Below are 23347 nucleotides of genomic sequence, written 5' to 3' on the forward strand. Positions count from 1 at the left end.
ACTTGATTTATTGCATTTTGTGGAAAAAATAATCCGTTTTTATAATAAATCTTTGAAAATCAAGTTATGGATTTGAATTTTTAATGTTGTTATAACCCAAAGATGCTATGTGAAAGTTTGTAACAGAAAATAGTGGTTTTCATCTTGTCACTTTCTTGGTATAGAAAACATGTTTTTACCAAAATTTGTCAAAATGGATTTATTGCGTTTTGGAACCAAACTCTTCATATAATCATGCATTCTGGGTTGTAACTTTGCATGATCGTATCCCACAGTGCACAGTTGAGTATTCGGGTGTACTGGCCCTTTAAGACTCTTCAGCGGTGTTTTTTGTTACTCAGTAACACCCGTGTCGTTTTCACTATGGCGCGAGGGGTGTAAACAAATGCGATGGGAAAGCTCCTCTATATGGAAAATACATCTGCAATAAAGATGATTTCTGTGAGACGCCTTTATTCTTTTATTTAAACACCGCGTGGATGGAAAAAGAGGTTTAGTGATGCGAACAGGACGCAGTCGCAGATCGTCGGATTTGTGTAGCATGAAGCGGACCAAAGCTTTTACTTCAAAACCGCTTTCAAATACACGGTTTCTGTTAGTGTAGAGCTGTTTACAGTCGAAATAATGTTGACAGGGTCCAAGACCACCTTTAAAGTGAGGCAGCTCGTGCCAGACATGAAGGTAAGAATTACAACATTTCATTCTGTTATTATAAATAATAACGTTAATTATATGCTTAAGTGTTAGTTTATACATTTATTTCATTTATACAATATTAAGATTACAAATAAAGTTACTAAAGCATGTGGCCTAAGGAGAGATTGTGCAAAGGCAAGCAAGTCGATGTGTTTTTTTTACACATCTGTGTTGAATTCAGTGAATTCAATAAACGCATTGTTTGTCTTTCACTAGCAGGTAAATAAAAGTCACGTTCCCTAAACGAGTCTCTGTTGTAAAGGTGCATTCAGTTTATTTTGTACTAGACCTCTTGTAATGTGACCACAATCTGGTCTAGTTTCAGACCCTTAAAAGACTCAAGCAATGAAAAATAGTCTTGGAAAACAAAAGCGAATTTAAATCTGTGCTATGCGTAATTAACTGAATGACAAACAGTTGCGAAACTTCATGTCTGAGTCAAGCCCCCGTCTTACTTTTCATTCAATTTCATGTTTTCCTTTCTGTGCCTTTTCATCTTGTAGGGTGTGGTGTGTTTATTTTGTGACATTTCATTCATGCATTCAGTATGTTGGGAGTCCAGTGTACAGATACCACCCTGGATTCTTCTTCTGAATATATGTGACATGTCTAGTGTTTTATAATATAAGGATAAATATCCATGCAGCTCCCATCAACTCTTGTTATCTTACATCTTGCATATAAAGTGCATTCTTACATATAATAGTGAAATGTCAAGAATCATGTCAGTTACTGTTGTAGTGCATTCTCTTTCATTATATCACTATTTAAACCAATCTTCAAAGCAGTCACTACGTCGATATGTACCTTGAAGATACCAAAATGTATCTCTGAGCTACAAATATGAACTTTTTGGACAGTTCACCCAAAAATGAAAATAATGTTATCATTAATGACCCTCATGTCGTTCCAAACTCATAAGACATCTGTTCATCTTCGTAACACAGTTTAAGATGTTTTATAATTAGTCCGAGAGCTTGTTGACCCTTCATTGAAAATCTATGAAAATTTCCAGAAAGGTAATAAAAACACCATCAAAGTAGTCCATGTGACATCAGTGGCTCAGTTTGAATGTGTTGAAGCATAGAAATACATTTTTCGTCATAAAATAAAAAAAGTTACGACGCGAGACTAAAGTCACATGACTGCAGTGACACGGATGACGTGTTATCATGTTTGCGAAGTTTTTCTTTTATTTTTCAAACTTACACCGTGCGTCTCCCTCAGACTGTAAACGAAGCCCGGGCGCACAAAACCCCCCCAAAAAACAGCTGGGGTGCACCAGATAACACGTCATCCGCGTCACTGCAGTCACGTGACTTTAGTCTCGCGCATGCGCTTCACAACAAACACGGAAGGGAAGACAATGCTGAATAAAGTCGTAATTTTTGTTATTTTTCAACCAAAATGTATTTTCGATGCTTCAACACATTCTAACTGACCCACTGATGTCTCATGGACTACTTTGATGATGTTTTTATTACCTTTCTGGACATGGACAGTACACCGTCCGTAGGTTTTCAATAGGGATGGGCACGGATATTCGAATATTCGAATATTCGATCGGCAATAATAATTCGAATTTAAAAAATGCTATTCGAATGTTTGTTTGTTTTTAATGTGCCACCAAAGGGTTACGAATTATTTAATGCTTTTTCACTTCATCTATCCTCTTTTACAGACTTAAATGTAAGATATACATGAACATTAATTCGTATATATTTCTGATTGTTTGGCAATGCAGATTGCAGACGAATTTAAGGTTTTTTTTCTTTTATCTACGGGTTTGTCCGCGCAGCGCCATATTTGGCAACTGGCTCAGTGAAGGCTCACGTGTTATTAAACGTGCTTCGCCGCCGCACGCATCAACACATCATGAGAGATTTGGAAGCTTTCTGTTATAAAGTCTACTTTATTTTGTTAATAACGAGACAGACACGGAGAACGAAATGAAACGGAGAACATTTATAATATGCGGTGCTCTTTCACAAATGAACCGGATAACTGCACATGGCTGTTTAAAAGCAAAGCTCCGTCTTTGTGAAATCTTGTTAAATTAAGCTAACGCTAACTTTGCACACTCACCAATAATCTATCGAGCCAGCTTACGTTATTTGTAAAATAATGTTAAATACAGATATTCAATCTTGTTCAATCCGTCTGTTGTTTTTATCGGATAATCATCATCACGTGCAACACGAGGAAGAGTTTTCTCCGCAGCACCGGCATTATGTATCTAGTCAGAAGAACGGGCTTTCACCGAAGCAGGTAGGGTAAAGATGGTTTCTTTATTCACAAATACATGTCAAACTAAACTGAGAAGATATTTATATGTTGACTGAGCAGTCGGTTATGTAGATGCGTTTTTTCGTTTGCTCCGGGCTCTTATTTGGAGTCTGTTTAAGGGTTTAAATGATGATAGCCTACTTTGTCAAGTCCTCAAACTTTAAACTTCGCAAGTCCTCAAACTTCGCTTAGATTTGGGGTTAATGTATAATATTTGGTATAATATAATGTATGTAGGATCCAACAGTAATGAATTCATACTAACGATCGACTTGAAACTTGGGGTTTGACTGACTCAGACTGCGCTCCGCATGGGGTTTTAATGCCTTTTTTTCTGTAGGATATTTTTAAGAAGAATTTAAAATATATATATACAATTTATGTTTGTATTCAACTTAAAAATACATACATACATATACATACAGAATATAAGTTTAGCTTGTTGTGGATATTTTATTTATTATAAGCCTTCTGTGAAATTATGACAAAACGAAAAATACAAAAGACGCATGTCTTAATTAACATAATTTAAATAAACGAATATTCGAATATTCGTTCTTTATGAGCTTACATATTCGAATAGTAAATTACTGGAAAATGCCCATCCCTAGTTTTCAATGAAGGGCTCTCTTTCAACAAGGTCTCGGACTAAATATAAAACATCTTACAGGGCTCCAGACTAACTTTTTTCACTAGGAGCACAGTGGCCCCCAACTGAAAATTTTAGGGACGCAACCAGAAAATTTAGGGGCACACATCGTAAATCAACATACTAACCAAATATTCACATTTCTTCTAATTTCCACTGTATTACTAATAAATACTTGATGATAGATGCAGAAAATACAATGTGCTGTTTCAAATTCAGTGTCACATTTTATTGTGCACTTTTGGAAAATAAGGTCAAATTTACTGGTTGCACATGTGCGACTGGATGTAAAATTCAGTGGCACACTCTCAAATTTTAGGGGCAAAATGCCACCATTTGGGGGTAGTCTGGAGCCCTGTCTTAAACTGTGTTCCAAAGATGAACGGAGGTCTTACAAGTTTGGAACGACATGAGGGTGAGTCAGTAATGACATTATTTTCATTTTTGGGTGAACTATCCCTTTAACTAGTTATTTTAATCTGCCGAAGGGAAAATGAAAGCAGATGACTCCTGCCGCAGGCCCTGATGTGCACAACATCTGGCTGTTGCCATGGAAACCGCATACCCAGAATTCACTAGGGTTTGGATTGTTCCGGGGCAGTCAATACTGCTAAAGTGGCTGTTCGCTGCCCAGGAAATTAATTCAAAGAAACGGCGATAAAGTGTGTATACGGTGTCAAGTAGCAAATTTAGTAAGTGAAGCCCACCCAGGCACACGAGTGATTCATTTGGTCACAGTGCGACCCATGATTCACTTCGGGGCTTTAAATGAACAGATGGAAAAAAGATTTGTGAACGTAGCAGTTGTGGTGAGACGTTACCACATATGGGCTTTTCATTTAACATGCATTGAGATTTAACCCAGTCAGTCTTCATTCAGCTGGTGAATTGAATTGTAGAGACTTCAGACTTAGTCTCTTGTTTGTCTGAAAGATTTGGTGTCACATCGCAAAGATTCATTTTATGGGGAGTGATAGACTTTGGATAAGCTTGTTTCACTTCCAGGAATGATGGGGAACTAAAGGAATTGCTGGGTCATGGTGGCCATGTAGTTTTTCGTTTTTGGCTAATATGTGAAATCAGTGAGTTTGTAGATTATTTATTAGGCATGATGTTTGTTTTGCTGTAGTTATTACAGTTTGTAAGGTACAGCCCTGCCTTTTCAGTTGTTTTATTGTGAATTGTGTTTTGTTTATTTTTTGTAGTGTTGCATGTAGCTCAACTATGAATTGTGTTAGTAGTGCAAAACGCCATAAGTTCGATTGCTAGGGAACACACATACTGTTTGAAATGTATTGCTTGAATGCACTGTGATTCGCTTTGGATAGAAGCATCTGCCAAATGCATAAATGTAAATTTTTAGGACAAAAAAGCCAAAAAGTTCACATCTCAAGACTGTTCAGATCTGTTTTGCTCAGCTTAAAGAGCACCTATTGTCCGATTCACGATTTTACATTTCCTTTGGTGTGTAAGTGTGTATTAGTGTGTATGTTATGCAAAAGGTACAAACTCCAAAGTAAGCATTGACGCAAGTTATCGTCCCCAACGTAAATCTCTTTTCTTGGACTACAACAATCACACGGATTGTAGGCAACAGTTTACTTCCTGAGTAATGTAGACAAGACCGACATTATCATAATTCCTCCTGCTTGGACTCATAGCCTGTAAATTAACTTCTGTGAGCATTGCATTGTGCACAAATCTTTCAAACATGTTAAAGAGCGTCACATTCTCGGCTGACGTCAGAGGTATTCAGGCCAGTCACAATGTACAGATTAGCTGGCCAATCAGGGACACAGCGCTTTTCAAATCCGCGCCTTTCAGGAAGACAGTGAAATCTGGAGCTGCAAAAATGTATGATATGTGAAAAATAATGCGTTTTTTTTTAACCATAAACCACGCTAACACATTGTATTATAACAAATACACAGAATAACATTGTTTTATTAGCAATAAAAATAGGTGCACTAAGTTTTTGTTTTTTGAGAGAACATGTCTTTTGCCAGTGATTCCCAAACCAGGGGGTAAGAGATGGTACCCGAGGGCACCAGTTTTATAGTACATTACTTTATTATAAGTTCTGTGTAATAATCAAACCTCAGAAAAGTATAGATACCAACCAACAGCACTACATATTTATCATTTAATATTAGGGATGCACCGATCCGATATTCTGGATCGGTATCGGGGCCGATCCGGCATTTTTTGCTGGATCGGATATCGGACTAACAGGACCGATCCAATTCCGATACTGCGCATTTCACATGGTTGTCACTGACAAGCGATTAAAACGTCAAAGTATTATTAAAGCACGACAAACGTTTTTATGCACTATAATCAAAGTCATCTTACACTCAATAGCTTCATGTGAAGGAACAAACGCACATTTAAAAATATTCATGTTCACAGAAACACTGTAACTTACTTGCAAACTGAGTTAATCCACTGATGAGAAGCGGACGGATAAAAACGCGCCATTCAACACAGGCACACACACAATAACACACACAATAACTGTAACGTTAGGCTTTATTAAAGATCTGATTTCATAAAGTCTCAGTAAGCTGTTGGATGGATGCAATTCAATACGTGCTGAGGATTCACAGGTGAAGCGGACGGATGAAACGCGTCATTCAACACACGAACCCTCAATAACTGTAGGTTTTATAAAGTCTCAGTAAGTTGTTGGATGGATGCAATTCAGTATGTGCTGAGCACACGATGCATCAAATCTTTTTGTGTTTTAATAGTTATGAACTGAGCTTTCCATTGCGGAGGGGCGAGGATTCCCATGCGAGTGTGAGGACGCTTCTAGAGCATCAATGCTGCACAGTATTGCGCAGAATGCGCACTCAATATGATTTAGGCGCATCAATTCTGCACCCGAAATGTGCATAAAAGGTCCGGTTAAGTGCATAATTCCCAAAATAACCATCTGCACACTAAAGCTTTTTTACTGTGACTTTTTGCGCAATTAAGGAAAATATATTTAGCATACTTATTTGATCAAACGTGCCTATTTTATTTTCTCCTAAACACTGCCATGGTTAATAATTACTAATGTTCTTGTAACTTGTAAATCATTTTAAATTATTGGTTTTTAATTTAAAAGTATAATTATATATAATATAATTATATTATGCTAGATTTAGACATTTATATAGTGTGTGTGTGTGTGTGTCTGTGTGTGTCTGTGTGCGTGTGTCTGTGTGTAATTTAAATTGCTCAAGAAAAATACAGTAGTATCGGATCGGCAGGTATCGGAATCGGCCGATACTCAGAATTCGGGTATCGGAATCGGATCGGAGATGGAAAAAGTGGTATCGGTGCATCCCTATTTAATATGTAAGGAATAATTGACAACAGGCTGTTGAATTATTCGAAAATAATGCACACCCAAGGTGGTTATGCGGCACGATGCGAGCAGACCACGTTGTGCATTTGTTTTCCAAATAATTCAAAGGACCGGAGCCGGATTTCTTTTATACCACTGATACCACAAACATTGCTCTGATGGTTAATTTAAGACATTTGACAGGTTAGGTGTGCGTTTTACAGAAAAATAATCCACACTCGTGGAGCATTTCTCAACCCATCAGAATAAAGCATTCAACAGCCCTGTGGTACAAGTTTTGTTTAAAGAACCAGTATGTAGATTTTTAGCAACATCTAGCAGTGAGACTTTGAATTGCAACCAACCGTTTAAGGGCTCATTATAGTTGACCGTATGTCCTATGGCGTAGGATACGCGTCGTTTTTCATACTTCTGCATCGTCGTCCGTGTCGACGTGCAAACACACATGCAGACCACCAGTAGGCAGTATCCACGCGTGTAACCACAGTAGCAGCTTTTTTTTTCAATAAAAAAGCAGCTTGGCAAGTTTAACCCACAAGCAAAGAAGAAACGGCAACTTGTTGCGAATGTTTTGAGAAAACCAGCAGTGATGGAAGTAAATAAACAGCGACTTTTGTTGCAGTTTAAGCTAAATCACTCCTCAACTTGGCCTATCTTTGTTCTTACCGTCGCAAACGGAAATACCTTCGGCACAGTTTTTTTACCTGAAGGGAGGGATTCTAGTGGACCAATCACAGCGCTTGTGGTCCGCGTAGACCTGACGCGCTGTTAAAAATTTGTCGAGGTGCACGTCAGGCTATGCAGAGGCTAGGATAACCTACGGCGTAGCTACGGTGTAGAACTTACGCACGACTATAAATTGGACTTTAGTCCACAGCTGCGTCTGAAACCGCCTACTTCCATACTATATAGTAGGCGGAAAGTAGTAGGCGAGGTGAGTTGTATGTCCAAATTTATAAAAACAATAGGCGACAAGTACCGGGATGACCCCGAAGTGATCCCGAAGTGTTAATTCGATGGACACTTTGCTATCCCATGATCCCCAGGAGATGAGTTATCCAACAAAGACGACAACGATATTTACACTCTATAGAGCAATTTGTCCATTTAGGGCTTCTGTAGAAACATGACGGTGTACAATGGCGACTTCCATGTAAGGGAACAAGCAGTTTATGTAGATAAAAACGACTCATTCTAAGGTAATAAAAACATAGTTCATTATGTAAGGTCTTTATACACCACTGATAATATAGTTATGTATATTATATTGCATTTCTGTTAAGAGATCCTTCTAAAAGCTACACAATGCACCTTAAATTTATATTTAAGTTTAAGATAGTTTACTTTGTGGGGGTGCGCGTGAAGGGATGCACTACACAGAGGTGGTGGGCACTCCTAAAAGTTTGAGAAACAATGTTTTATGCAAACTAAGAAGAAGCGTATCAGGTCTGGGTCAGGTAAACCCCAAACCAGTCGAATTCCTTACAGGGATTCCTTACAGATTAGTTGAATAGTTGCTTAAGCAGCATATGTAGTAGTCATTTTATTTTGGTAGTTTTGCGAACCCTTTCAAATAAAGCCTGCCCCATGGCTAAAACTTCAGAAGGTAAAAGAAAATATATTGCTATAGGGAAACATCCGGCATTATAATGACACAGGATCAGAAATATCATCCCGTTCATTGTTGCTTTGTTTGATGTGTGGTGAACCAGTCATGCAGCGTTTTGTAATTGGTTTTATGTTATTGAAATAAGTTCTGTGATCTGGTTTCAGTTTGAGATGTTTATATAAAGGATTTTCTAAAGGTTTGTCTAGGAAAAGTGACTTATTTAAAAACTGTGACTCATTGAACTTCAGGCTTTTCAGCACTGTTTATGTTTTTCTGAAATGGAAATAGATCCTATAAACAGAGCATGACAGCATTAAAGAAAGACCAGCACTGGTTTGTGCATATAAAACTCTTCTTTATAGCGTTATATTTCCCAGCATTTTTGAAATGTTGCTTGCTTATGCAATGTTGTTGCCTCGTCTGTGGCAATATAAGGAGTTGATCATAAACATTTAAACAGTTATTAAAGGTGCAGTGTGTAAGTTTTAGCCGCATCTAGTGGTGAGGTTGCAAATTGCAACCAATGGCTCAGTCCACTGCTCTCCCATCGCTTTTAAAATGCATAGAGAAGCTACGATAGCCACCACCGGAAAAATGTCATCATCGATGACAACTAGGGATGCTCCGATCAGGATTTTTGCAGCCGATATCGATCACCGATTTGTAATCTTCGTGATCGGCCGATACCGATTCCGATACCGATTTTTTTTAAAGCTGATATGCAAGCTCTTTGATGACTAACTGTTACAATCTTTCTAAATAAAATAATACCACGGATGTTGCCTTTGTTATATTACTTGCAATAATTAGGTATATTATTGTTTTAATAGAGACTCAAATAAATAAGCACAACAAATATTTATTCTGCAAAGAGAAATTTAATATGGCTTTAAAAAGGCTTATGTCTCCTAAAAGTACTGAAAATAAAACACTTCACAGACTTTACTGTATTAATTAAATATACACGCATTCGTATGCAGTATAAAAATTCTTTAGTCAAGAGCAGAGAGTGATTTTATTGAGAGATGAATTAGGTTACTGCAGCTTTAAGACTTGACAGAGATCGCTCTGTTCACGTGCACTGATGACAGGCTGCTGTGTGTGTGGGCGGCGGCTGAACGCAGACAAGCAGCTATGAGGAAAATAAAAGTTTAAACGCTCAAAACTTTAAGACGTATGCAAATAAGAAACTTTTGGCATGAGGATGCAATTGTCCGTGATAGATATGTGTTGTATACGCTGTTTGATGGGGATGTGAAGACGCCTCGCGCTGTTTACCGGAGCGCGTCCTCCGGTAAATACGCATATCTCTATAAAGGCAAAGAGAGACATACAAATCTGCACGCTGCACATGAGCAACAGGTTGTAAAGCAGCATAAGCATTTTTACAACCTGTTGCTCATGTGCAGCGTGCAGATTTGTATGTCTCTCTTTGCCTTTACAGAGATATGCGTATGAGGACGCGCTCTGGTAAACAGCGCGAGGCGTCTTCACATCCCCATCAAACAGCATATACAACACATATCTATCACGGACAATTGCATCCTCATGCCAAAAGTTTCTTATTTGCATACGTCTTAAAGTTTTGAGCGTTTAAACTTTTATTTTCCTCACAGCTGCTTGTCTGCGTTCAGCCCCCGCCCACGTAAAAAATGTCTTTAATTGCAACCGCATTCGGGATCCTTTTGATGACAAAAGTAAACAGAAAGATCGGTTTATGAGATCGGCAGATTTAGCGAGCACCGATCGAGTCATTTAATGCCATTATCGGCCGATACCGATCGGCGGCCGATCGATCGGAGCATCCCTAATGACAACTTAGACAAAAAAGTTTGTCCGTTAAGTGCTTCTGTAGAAACATGGCGGAACAAAATGGCGACTTCCACGTAAGGGGACCCCCAGTGTATGTAGATAAAAACGTCTCATTCTAAGGTAATAAAAACATAACGGTTCATTATAAAAAGGTCTTTATACACCTCTAAAAATATAGTTTTTTATAATATTTTGGATTTATGTCAAGAGATCCTTTTAAAAATTACACAATGCACCTTTAAATAAAAGTGTGTTTTTTAGCAGAAAAAAGTTTCAACGTTTTAGAATTTTAAGTTATGTTTTGTATTAATATTATTCTGTGTATGTTGCATGTATTTCTAAGGTTGATTAATTTGATAAACTATTGGTTAGTTTAATCTACATCAACGTGTCATATTTAAAAATTTAAAATAATAATAATAATATTTTTCTGTTTCCATATTTATTTAAGTAAGTCAGAATCGTATCCGCTCTGTCCCGCTGACAGGCGCTGTTTACAGGCAGGTAAATTATGGATCCTCCGAAGGCTAGACAGTCTCATTTCAGTTCTCTTCACGGACTTCAGAGGCTGGGACCTTTAAAGACCCACTGCTCGCCCTCTGAGGTCGCGTCCTTTAAAGGTCGCAGCCTTCGAATTAGGACACAGCTATAGTGTGTCATGTAGTTGCTAGGGTGTTTGTAGTGTGTTGCTATGTGGTTGCTAAGGTGTTTTCAGATGTGTTGCTAAGTGGCTGCTAGGGTGTTTGTAGTGTGTTACACTGTAATTGCTAGGGTGTTTTCATGTGTATTGCTATGTGGTTGCTAGGGTGGTTAAGTGTGTAATGTAGTTGCTAGGGTGTTTGAAGTGTGTTACACTGTCATTGCTAGGGTGTTTTCAGCTGTGTTGCTATGTAGTGGGAGTTTTTTTGTGTTGCTATGTTTAAGTTAGGGTGATTTTAGCATGTTGTGGTAGCCAGGTGTTTTAGTGTGTTAGTTGCTAGGGTGTTTAGTGTCTACACTACAAACATGTTGTGTTTGAAGTGTGTTGCTATGTGGTTGCTACGGTGTTTTAGTGCATTATGTAGTTGCTAGGGTGTATGTAGTGTGTTACTATGTGGTTGCTAGGGTGTATGTAGTGTGTTACTATGTGGTTGCTAAGGTGTTTTCAGATGTGTTGCTATGTGGCTGCTAGGGTGTTTTAGTGTGTTATGTTGTTGCTAGGGTGTTTAATGTCATGTAGCTGCCTGGGGGGTTTGTAGTGTGTTACACTGTAATTGCTAGGGTGTTTTCATGTGTATTGCTAAGTGGCTGTTTGGGTGTTTTAGTGTGTAATGTTGTTGCTAGGGTGTTTAATGTCATGGGTGTTTGTAGTGTGTTACACTGTAATTGCTAGGGTGTTTTCATGTGCATTGCTATGTGGTTGCTAGGGTGTTTTAGTGTATTGTGTAGTTGCTAGGGTGTATGTAGTGTGTTACACTGTCATTGCTAGGGTGTTTTTTTAGGTGTGTTGCTATGTAGTGGGAGTTTTTTTGGTGTTGCTATGTTTTAGTTAGGGTGATTTTAGCATGTTGTGGTAGCTAGGTGTTTTAGTGCGTTAGTTGCTAGGGTGTTTAGTGTCTACACTGCAAACGTGTTGTGTTTGAAGTGTGTTGCTATGTGGTTGCTATGGTGTTTTAGTGCATTATGTAGTTGCTAGGGTGTATGTAGTGTGTTACTATGTGGTTGCTAGGGTGTATGTAGTGTGTTACTATGTGGTTGCTAAGGTGTTTTCAGATGTGTTGCTATGTGGCTGCTAGGGTGGTTAAGTGTGTAATGTAGTTGCTAGGGTGTTTGAAGTGTGTTACACTGTCATTGCTAGGGTGTTTTCAGCTGTGTTGCTATGTAGTGGGAGTTTTTTTGTGTTGCTATGTTTAAGTTAGGGTGATTTTAGCATGTTGTGGTAGCCAGGTGTTTTAGTGTGTTAGTTGCTAGGGTGTTTAGTGTCTACACTACAAACATGTTGTGTTTGAAGTGTGTTGCTATGTGGTTGCTACGGTGTTTTAGTGCATTATGTAGTTGCTAGGGTGTATGTAGTGTGTTACTATGTGGTTGCTAGGGTGTATGTAGTGTGTTACTATGTGGTTGCTAAGGTGTTTTCAGATGTGTTGCTATGTGGCTGCTAGGGTGTTTTAGTGTGTTATGTTGTTGCTAGGGTGTTAAATGTCATGTAGTTGCTAGGGTGTATGTAGTGTGTTACACTGTCATTGCTAGGGTGTTTTCATGTGCATTGCTATGTGGTTGCTAGGGTGTTTTAGTGTATTGTGTAGTTGCTAGGGTGTATGTAGTGTGTCACACTGTCATTGCTAGGGTGTTTTCAGGTGCGTTGCTATGTAGTGGGAGTTTTTTTGGTGTTGCTATGTTTTAGTTAGGGTGATTTTAGCATGTTGTGGTAGCTAGGGTTTTTAGTGCGTTAGTTGCTAGGGTGTTTAATGTCTACACTACAAACATGCTGTGTTTGAATTGTGTTGCTATGTGGTTGCTACAGTGTTTTAGTGCATTATGTAGTTGCTAGGGTGTATGTAGTGTGTTACTATGTGGTTGCTAGGGTGTATGTAGTGTGTTACTATGTAGTTGCTAGGGTGTTTGAAGTGTGTTACTGTGTGGTTGCTAGGGTGTTTTCAGGTGTGTTGCTAAGTGGCTGTTTGGGTGTTTTAGTGTGTAATGTTGTTGCAAGGGTGTTTTCAGGTGTGATGCTAAGTGGTTGCTAGGGTGTTTTAGTGCATTGTGTAGTTGCTAGGGTGTATGTAGTGTGTTACACTGGCATTGCTAGGGTGTTTTCAGGTTTGTTGCTATGTAGTGGGAGTTTTTTGTGTTGCTATGTTTTAGTTAGGTTGATTTTTAACATGTTGTGTAGTTTCAGAGTGACTGCTAGGGTGTTTTAGTGTGTTGCTATGTGTTCGTTAGGGTGATTTTTAGCATATTGTGATTGTGATATGGTATCTAGGGGGTTTTGAGTATATTGCTGAGTGGCTGCAAGGGTGTTTTAGTGTTATGTAGTTGCTATGTTGTTTATATTATGTTGATATGTGGTTGCTAGGGTGTTTTTTTATTGCATTATGTAGTTGCTAGGGTGTTTAAGTGTGTTGTTGAATGGATACTAGTGTGATTTTAGCCTGTTGTGATGTGGTAGCTAGGGTGTTTTTTAGTCTTTTGCTGTGTAGTTGCCAGGGTGTTTTTTAGTCTGTTGCTGTGTAGTTGCTAGGGTGTTTTATCATTTACGTAAGAAGATAATGCACAGTTAGTTAGAGAGACATGAAATATGCAGCAAACATTTTACACTTGGGCTTATGGGTTTTTAGATGTGTAATCCTTTATTAATTTCAGCAAAGTGAGTTTGGCAACAATGCTGCAGTATTTTCAAACATCTCATATGACCAATACTTCAAAGGTTTCATTGAAATTGCTGCATTGTTCCCAATTGTTGACATTTTCTGAGCAGCAGAGAACACCGCACAGACCACTTAAAAATAACAAGCCAATGAATGAACAATAGCTGTGCTCTTTAAAGCAGTAGGTTTAAACCTCCCATTGGACCTGTAGTTGCCTCATTTAGTTCTAGATTGATGCCCGGCACAAAGGCACATTGTGCGTCTTGGTGATGAATAATAAACTTAACAGTGCGAGGTTTATATTCAATGCATTCCCACTTTCCCACTGACTATCCTGTTGTGTTCGTCTGGCCTGGCTGGTTTAGGGAAGAGGAGGATTTAATGTTCCCCGTGCTGGACTTCTATAGTGTCTGGCCACAGAAGCCGGAGGAAGCCATGAGCAATGGAAACTGTAATGAGTGTTGGCCGCCTCTTTGCCCAGAAGCTTAGAGGAGGAGGATTTCATTTTACGGAGAAGAAAGAGACTGCACGATAGCAATGGGGGACCATGTGACCCGACTTATGTAGACCTCAGCATAACTGATCTGAGGGTTTTTTCTACTGCCTCTTATTTTCTTCTGTTCTTCTAATTTCACTTCCTCAGTCACGCTTTTTCTGGCCTGCTTACTGTAGGTATCAGTATATGATCTGTAGTCTAGGAATGTAACAGGATGTATTTTTGATTATTGGTGCAGTAATTTCAAAAAGTCCCCAGATGTGCGAATGCTAAATAAATCATAGAGCAGACGAACTTGTGATGAAAAGTGTTTAGACCTATTTAAAAAACGACCTATTTATTTTGCATTTAAGTTTACATATTAAGAAGGTTATATTTTGTATCTGTCTGCCCGTAATTAAAAACATGCATTTGGCATACGCTTTTATCCAAAGAGACTTGCGGTGCATTACAAAGTATACATTTTTACAAGTATGCATGCTCTATGGGTTCGAACCCATGACCTTTGCACCTCTAATGCATTGTTCTACCACTGAGATAATACAGGAAGACAATAAAAATAAAGTTGATAGTAATTCTTTATTATTCCATTTTTTTATTGTGTTGTCTTGTGCATCTTAGTAATTTCACATCGAAAAAATACTTTTTTATGAAAATTAACTTTTTTGTAGTAACCAAGTTTTTTGGCTTACTGATTACCATTGGCAAAACCATGGTTTTACTTTACAATTGGTGTTTTTAATCCAAACCATGTTAACTATTTATAGTAACCATGGGTTTTTGGTTTAACCCCTTACCTGGCACATCCCTTTTTGAGTCTGTGGATGCGGGTTTAGATAAAAAGGTGATGTATACCTTCAAATGAATATAAGTCTGGCATTTTTTGGTCTAGAAGTGAAAATATTAAAATATTTTTTTTTTATAGCAGTTTACATTTACTTTGATAAATAAAAATAATGCAATAAAGTATAAAATCACAAAAATGAAGTTTGTATCACACATTTAGTGGTTTTACCAACAAAGGCCACTAGGTGTCAACTGTTTGCGGCATACTCTTGTCACAAATTAATAAGTTACTACTATCACCACATTATTACTACTGCGAAAAGGTTTTAAAATATGACGACTACATTCTAAGACCTTTCCAATCATATATAGTTTGCAGATTTATTATAGGATATAGTGGTATGAATGTATAATAATTAACCCATTACCTGGCTCTCTCCCGTAAGTTGGATAGAGCCAGGAGTTTATTTCAGGTACATTTTCATCTAATCATGATAAACTATATCATTGGAAAGGTTTAAGAGTCTAGAGAATGACATTGAGTGAACGTCATTTTCTAAAATGTCACTTGCCCACAGGGGGGTCCACGTTGTTATTTCCTATTTGTAACACTAACACCCAGGCCTTGACATTAACTTTTTTTGCTCACCAGCCAAAGTGGCAAGTTGTTTTCCGAAGTAACTAGCCACTCAGCATTTTACGGGCCACAATTTTGTTGTTTGTAAAATACATTTTATATTATTAAATGTGACTTTGGCATCCTAAAATGACTTTAATTTGAGTAATTTTACTTGATTAGATGCAGGTTGACTTTCAAATGCAGAGTGACCAACCTTTATTAGCTGGTGTATACCAGGTATATCAGTATAGGCGGTTTCATTGGACACACGTTCGGTCACGCGATTGCGCGTCTGGTCAGAACTTGACTTCCGATTTCTGTTTGTTTATTGGTCTGACTAGTTGCTAAACTGAACTCTTAAACAAATACCTAGTCGAAAATAACAAACGTTTTGGTTTCCTAGGAAATCTACGTGTTGTTTATTTTGCTTGTTATATAAATAAACTACTTTAAAATGACTTTGTTGTTATTTATTCTTAGCAGAGTTTACCGGAAGTTACGCGATGACCACAAAAGCCGCTTGTTTATGTTGTTACTGCTAAAACCGTCTATATATCATATATTTAGTTGCATGAAAACATGCTAGTAAGGCATAAATAGATTAACTTCTAATGAATATATTAAAAGTGGTGCAGGGGTGTAGAAGATAACTGAAAAGATAAACACAAAAAACCCTCAACAAACACTTAAATATTTATCAACAACAGCAGTAAATACGGTCAAGAAATGTACATGAATTTTCCTGTCAACTTGTTTATACAGATTGTATTTTATAAGCTTGTATATGGTTTCTGTTAAAAGTGATTTAAGAATTCAAGGCGCCCTTTTACTGACAAACATCAAGAGGGCATTATTGTTGCCCAAAGTAGCCTACATCAAAATGATGCGCGGACCTCTCCGCTCGCGGGTTTTTCTTGACTTCTGACAAAATTGGGATGGAGGGTTCCCACGGGTCCTTGAAATCCTTGAAAGTTTGTGAATCTGGGGAAAAAATTCAAGGAAGTTTTTGAAAATATTCATACATAGATGCAGGTCATTGAAAGTGCTTGAATCTATTTTATGCAAGAGGTTTTCTGGAAAAAAATCCATATTATTCCCTGTGTAGTGTAGGAGAATGTCATAAAATTTCTAGCCTTTTATGCACACGTGCTAAATATCTTCTTTATGCGAATGTTGCTTCATACCAAAATGCTTTTTTGCATAGTTGTGTTTGACACATGAACACGTCTTGGGTTACGTATGTAACTGTTGTTCCCTGAGAAGGGAACGCAACGCTGCCTCTCCCTTGCTGCCATACTTCCTGCATCTCTGTAAAGGGGTCTTTGACAATATTTCAGATAGCGATATACTTCCTGGCTCCCGCGTCACCCTGTCTTTGTTGTTAAGCCTCAAAATTGGTTAAATTTGAACATTCAGACGCACTTACCCCTGGAGACGTCCCCAAAGTGACACCGCAGTGATGCCGTGCAAGTTCCCTTGAAAGGAAACTGTAACAATGTATCTTAAAACAAAACATGATGCAACCTTGCTCTCAAATGAAATGTGTCCCCACATTTAGTCCTTGAATTTGAGGGTATTGGACATGGAAAGTCCTTGAAAGGTCCTTGAATTTGAGATTATGACTATGAATTTCTCTCAGCTTTTGCCCAGAGAGTGTGCACGCACATTAAATCACTTCAATAACTTCCATGCAATTGTTTTATCTTTCCTGAAGAGTGTGTGTATGTGCTGCGTCTTATGCATTTGCAAATCCATTAGTGCTGGAGCCCTCTATGGTAAATAACCCCTACTGTACATTGCCGTGGGTGCAGGAAGTGCTCATGGGAATTGTAGTTTCCAATGTCGCATTATGCATTGTTTATCATTTCGCATAACTTTTAAGAAAAAAATATATATATGAAGAGTTTCGTTGCAAAACGAGATAAATCCATTTTTAACATTTTTGTCAAAACATGTTTATTATGATGTTATCATGTTATTATTTTGTTTTATGGTGCTACTTAGCTGTATTTTTAAGTTAAGAAGGTTTAAATCAAAACAAACCAACTGCAGTTGCATTGAAATTAATTGGAATGCACAACCAAAAAACGAGATTTCTGAACAATTAAAAAAACGGTGGTTATCTCGTTTTGCAACGAAACTCTTCATATATATTCAACCTGCTGAAGTGGCAAGTGGGATTGGCTGTCTTACCCACCACAGTGGAAATATACCCACATTTGGCGGGTGTTAATGTCAAGCCCTGCTAATACTATAAGTCTTGACAAACTATATACTATTGATAAAGCTCTAAGAGTGTAGTTTTCATATTTCAGCACCATTTTGGGAAAATAATGACGTTGTGAGAGTCATTTTCTAAAATGTCACGGGGCCACAGGCGGGCCCCAGATGTTATTTCATATTTGTGACACTAATACCCTATACTAAACATAAACAATCTTTACAAATTATATATCTTTGGAGAGTGTAATTTTACATATTTCAAGGCTATCTGATGTTAGAAATGATGTAGTGGCAGTCATTTTTTTTCATGTCACTATAGTAATGCATTTTAAACTGTAGTAACACCATGGTTCATTTTCATACGCATAACTGAGTGATCTGAGATATATTGTTTCCGCTATTTTCAATTAGCTGAAAACTTTCACACTCTGATAATTTTCAAACATCTTAGTAGAAAAATATTAAATGAAAAAAAAATGCTTGTTGCCATTGATATAAATTGGATCTTTTGCATGTTGCTGCAGTGTCAGGATGTTATTCATTATGTGAATGTTATCCTCATGATGCTTGAACTTCACACTTACTAAAGAAATAACAAGTTAGTTTTGCTGAAAGGCTTTTGGCCTTGACATTATCTAAAAGCTGTGGGCTATATATAAACCTACAGAAATATGTAAATCCTGTTATACCTCTTTTAAAGTAGGATTAATTAAATTTGTGTGTGTGTGTTTGTGTAGGTGAAACTTCCTTTATGGTTTAGCTGCATGTGGTGTCGCTGCCAGAAATGAAACTTCAGGTTATATATAGTAAAACACGTTTCATTTAATTAAAGACTCAGGAAATGAGCATCGTGATAAAAGCAAATCATCATTCTGGCCCATGCGTGTGAAAATCAAAAGAAAGATCTGTTTGCATAGTATTCATTCACAATATCAGCAATCAAATAAATAACCACACAATGCTGTACATATACATTAGTGATGATTGGACACCAGCCCATTGTTTAATATTTCAACATTAGCCTGCTTGACTGCTTCCCACCCCAACTACCATGATCTTGTATGTGCTCGGTATTAACCTTCATTTATTTCTGTGTGATTGCTGCAGGAGAGAATGTTGAGCCACAGTAGTGTTCACGCTCGAGGGAGAGATGTCCTCGGCCTTTGCTGTTTGCCAGGTATTGTCTCGTAAACCTTTGATAATAACAACAATATTGTAGCTAACAATAAATGCTGAGCAAAAGAAGATAGTAAACGACTTCATGCATACTGAATAATCCAATATCTTAAACCTGTTCGGACCCAGCCTGTGTTTAATTTGACCTAAATGGAATATTTTATGTTAGTTTGTATGGTTGACATTAAATAATTGGGTAACACTACTACAATAAGGTTGAGTTTGTTAACATTATTAAATGCTAGGGGTGGGCGGTGTGACCAAAAGTCAATTTCGTGGAATGAGTCATTTTATTTCACAGTGTACAGTATATGTTTTTTAGCTTTATGTTAATATCGTTTTTTGAATATATACATTTGCTGAAATTTGCTATTTACCAATTAGCTTTTAACTAAATGCTCACCGGACAGGGATTAGACTAGTCCTAGACTAAAATAAAAGAGCTGTCCAAACTGAAACTGAAATGCACACAAGTAATGTTTATAGTAATGCATGTTTGTTAAAACTAGTTATATTTCCTAATTAAACTAATTTCCTAATCCTGGCTTAAAGAGCACCTATTGTCCGATTCACGTTTTAAAATTTCCTTTAGTGCGTAAGTGTGTGTTAGTAAATCTTAAACTACGTGTTCGTTGAATGCTTGAGTCTGATTGGCTGATGAACGTTCTGAGGTGTGCAATTATTTTCTGGGAAACACACGGCCAACGTAGTTCCAGGCAGCGCTCTTGACCACATTACAGTTCCATATCACTTCGCATAGTTAGCAGTAATAACAGACTAACAAAAACAACATGACAGACGATTTTCGAGGCAATAACAGCGCTGTTTAGAGACACACAGAGGTAGCCTCGTTCACACAATCTCTCTCTCTCGCTCGCTCGCCCTCTCTCTCTCTCTCTACCTCGCTTGCTCGTTCTTTTTCTTTCTCTCTGTGTCTCTGTCGCTCTCGGTCTTTTTCTAATAACATCATTAATAACTGCATTAGAATGCTATCGACGGCAAAAGAGCCGTTGAATGAGACGCAGACGAAATAGCCCTACTCACAATAGCGATTTAATTACAAAAAACGGACGATTCCCTTAAATATATCATGTGATCGATGTCTTGAGGTGTGGTAACCGTAGTATAAGTGGAATAATTGACTAATAATTGAATTATTGAAAAAAATAATGCACACCCGAGGTGTAACGGCCCCGGCGCTAAGTGTCACCACCTCGGGTGTGCATTATTTTTCTAATAATTCCTTGGCCCGTCGTCAATTATTCCTTACTTAAGGATATGCAAACCCCAAAGTAAACAATGACATTATTGTCTCCAACGTAAATCTCTTTTCTTGGACTACAACAAACACACGGATTTTAGGCAACATTTTACTTCCTGAGATTAGTGATGTAGACAAGACCGACATTATCATAATTCCTCCCGCTTCGGACTCACAGCCTGTAAGTTAACTCCTGTTAGCATTGCATTGTCACCGAATCTTTTAAACATGGTAAGGAGCGTCACGTTTCCGTCTGACGTCAGAGGTATTTAGGCCAATCACCACGTGCAGATTAGCTGGCCAATCAGGGACACCGAGCTTATCAAATTGAGAGTGAAATCTGGAGCTACAAAAATGTACGGTATGTGAAAAATAAATTATATGTTTATAACCATAAATCACGCAACACATTGTATTATACCAAATACACAAAATAACATTGTTTTTTTGAAATAGGTGCTCTTTAAGCGAATCCCTGTCCGGGAAACCACCCCCTAATATGTTAAAGTGAAAATGCTCTAAATATAACAAAAGATTAAGTCTTGATTGGCAGACGTATAGAAAATGTCTCCACAAATAACTGCAATTGTATTGTTTAAACAGAGGTGGCAATAGAGAGGGAAAAAAACGTTTTACTGTAAACGTTACAAAACTACTATCACACTAATACATTTTTTTTTATTTCTGTTAGTAACATCCCTGCTTTTAGTTAGTTACTCCCGTTGCTGGTCAGGAAAGCAGGTGTAAATCTTTACAGGTCATGCATTAAAATAACAGCACACCCCTGTGGGTGTGATGAATGGTCCCAGAAACAATCCCTCAGTGTGTTGAATGTATGTCAAACGCCGGCCGCCCCTAGCCATAATATTAGTGTCAGCAGTGTTTTTAAGCAAGAGCTTTACTCAGGAATGTTGGCAGGCACGGACCGCGACCTCGCCAGCCTAATCTTTAACACTTTATATAAGCACACATGCTAGCTAGGGGACCACGGCAGCAGAGAGCGTTTCCCACAGCGTCCACTTTTAACACATCTTCACACCTCAATGTATAAATAAACACACGCATTTATACTCACAGACAGTTCACGCTTTGTTGCTATTTTAACTTATATAGTCTCTCGCTGTTTAGGACACACTGTATTTCCTAGTTTTACTGTTTGTTGAAACATAATAGGGGCCTTTTAAGAGCTTAAAAGTCTGGGGGTCCTTGTCAGCCAAAGATCAACACATATAGATATCATGTGCCAATGTAACTTGACTTGAATATGGAGGCCACACTGAAATGTAATGGACAGATTAACCATTGGGGGTCAAAGGACTCATATTGCACAGATCTGTGGACACACGTGCAGTTTTATCATCAGGTATGGACAGGTTTAAGACTCCCAGTATCTCAGATAACCGTCCAGCGCAGGACAGGGGAAACCAAATCAGCAGCTGGGGGTGAACAGGTCTGAGGATGTTATGAACACACAGAAAATTATTTTGTTTATACTGTATATAGCCTAATAGGTGACCTTGCCCACAAAACCACAGACAAAAGTCACACGGGTATATTTGTAGCAATAGCCAACAATACATTGTATGGGTCAATGATCAGTTTATAATGCCAAAAATTATTAGGATATTAAGTAAAGATCATGAACCATGAAGATATTTTGTACATTTCCTACCGTAAATATGTTAAAAGTGTATTTATCATTAGTAATATACAGTATGTGTTGCTAAGGACTTCATTTGGACTTAACCCTTAGATTCCAGATTTTCAAATCGTTGTATCTCCGCCAAATATCTCCTATTTTAACAAACCATACATCAACAGAAAGCTTATTTATACAGCTTTTAGATGATGGTAATGGTTTAAAGAGCACCTATTGTCCAATTCACGATTTTACATTTCCTTTGATGTGTAAGGATGTATTAGTACATGTTACGGCTGTCATAATGATTAAATAATCATCTCACTGCGATTGTTTGACCTCATTGAGCTCGTTTACATGCACACCAATAATGCGATTATAATGGGATTTTGGCAATACTGCGATTATACTTTACCGCAATAATTCGATAAAAATAATGCGATTAAGCTCATAATCGCAGTAAGTATAATCGCATTAAAAGAGGTGGCGTACGCCAGTTATAATCGCAGTATGCGTCCGTGTAAATGCTTTAATCGCATTTATACCGCACTAACTGAAGTGCACGTGTGTTCCAGTCACGCACCTCAACCCCAAATTCGTTCTAAACTTGACACTAGGAAGCTCCACGTGAACTCCGCCAACACGACTCGCTGTCAGCACTCTACCTTTATTCAGAAACAGCTCAAATAACACGACAGCGGTGTATAAAAGCTTTAAGGGACATTATAACGATAATTATAACGATAAATATATTAGTGACCACATCATAATGATAACTTCATGCTAATTCGCTCAACGAGTGCGGCATTACCTAATATTGGATATTTCTTGTAATAAAAACTTTTTTGCAATTGTTTACATGTCACTGAATATGTACATATGATGTTCTTGTTGCATTTACACAGCGGGTGACCAGCAGATGTCCTCAACTCGCTGCGTTTCGTGTAACTAAACAATGAATGTAGTAGTTTGTGTAATAATATCTTACCTTTTGGTGTAGTCAGTGTGGTAGAAAAATTTCACAGCAACTGCATCGTGAACGCCCTTTACAGGCACTGTCATATTTATATCTTCATCACGGCACCGGATAATGAAATACATCTATAACAACGTATTTGTCATTTAACGTAAGTAAATTAAAACAGTGGAACATATATGTGAGTTTATCATTTGTGCTCTGCATTGGGCTATGTGTGAATAATCCGAAAATAAAAACTGCATGTAAACCGGAGTGAAGAGGTTAGCTCCAGTCATGTAAACATCTTACTGCGACTAAAGCTGGGCGTACACGGTGCGAATTCTGACGGTCGGAACGTCGTGAGCTCTCGCACACGACACGAATGAGTTTATGCGAAAATACTTCGTATGCAGTCACACACGACTAACATAACAC

General features: G+C 37.9%; 1 protein-coding gene across 1 annotated transcript in view; it reads left to right on the forward strand.

The window, feature by feature from the left end:
• The first annotated feature begins 328 nt into the window (after positions 1 to 328).
• Positions 329 to 23347, forward strand: part of mtmr11 (myotubularin related protein 11) — a 56393-nt gene continuing 33374 nt past the window's right edge. The window contains exons 1-2 of the mRNA XM_055211215.2: positions 329 to 681; positions 18986 to 19055. Coding sequence (XP_055067190.2) covers positions 625 to 681; positions 18986 to 19055 — 127 coding nt within the window. The 5' untranslated portion in view covers positions 329 to 624. The remainder of the gene's footprint in view (positions 682 to 18985; positions 19056 to 23347) is intronic.

The sequence above is a fragment of the Misgurnus anguillicaudatus genome, chromosome 10 (assembly GCF_027580225.2).
Source record: "Misgurnus anguillicaudatus chromosome 10, ASM2758022v2, whole genome shotgun sequence".
Lineage (NCBI taxonomy): Eukaryota > Metazoa > Chordata > Actinopteri > Cypriniformes > Cobitidae > Misgurnus > Misgurnus anguillicaudatus.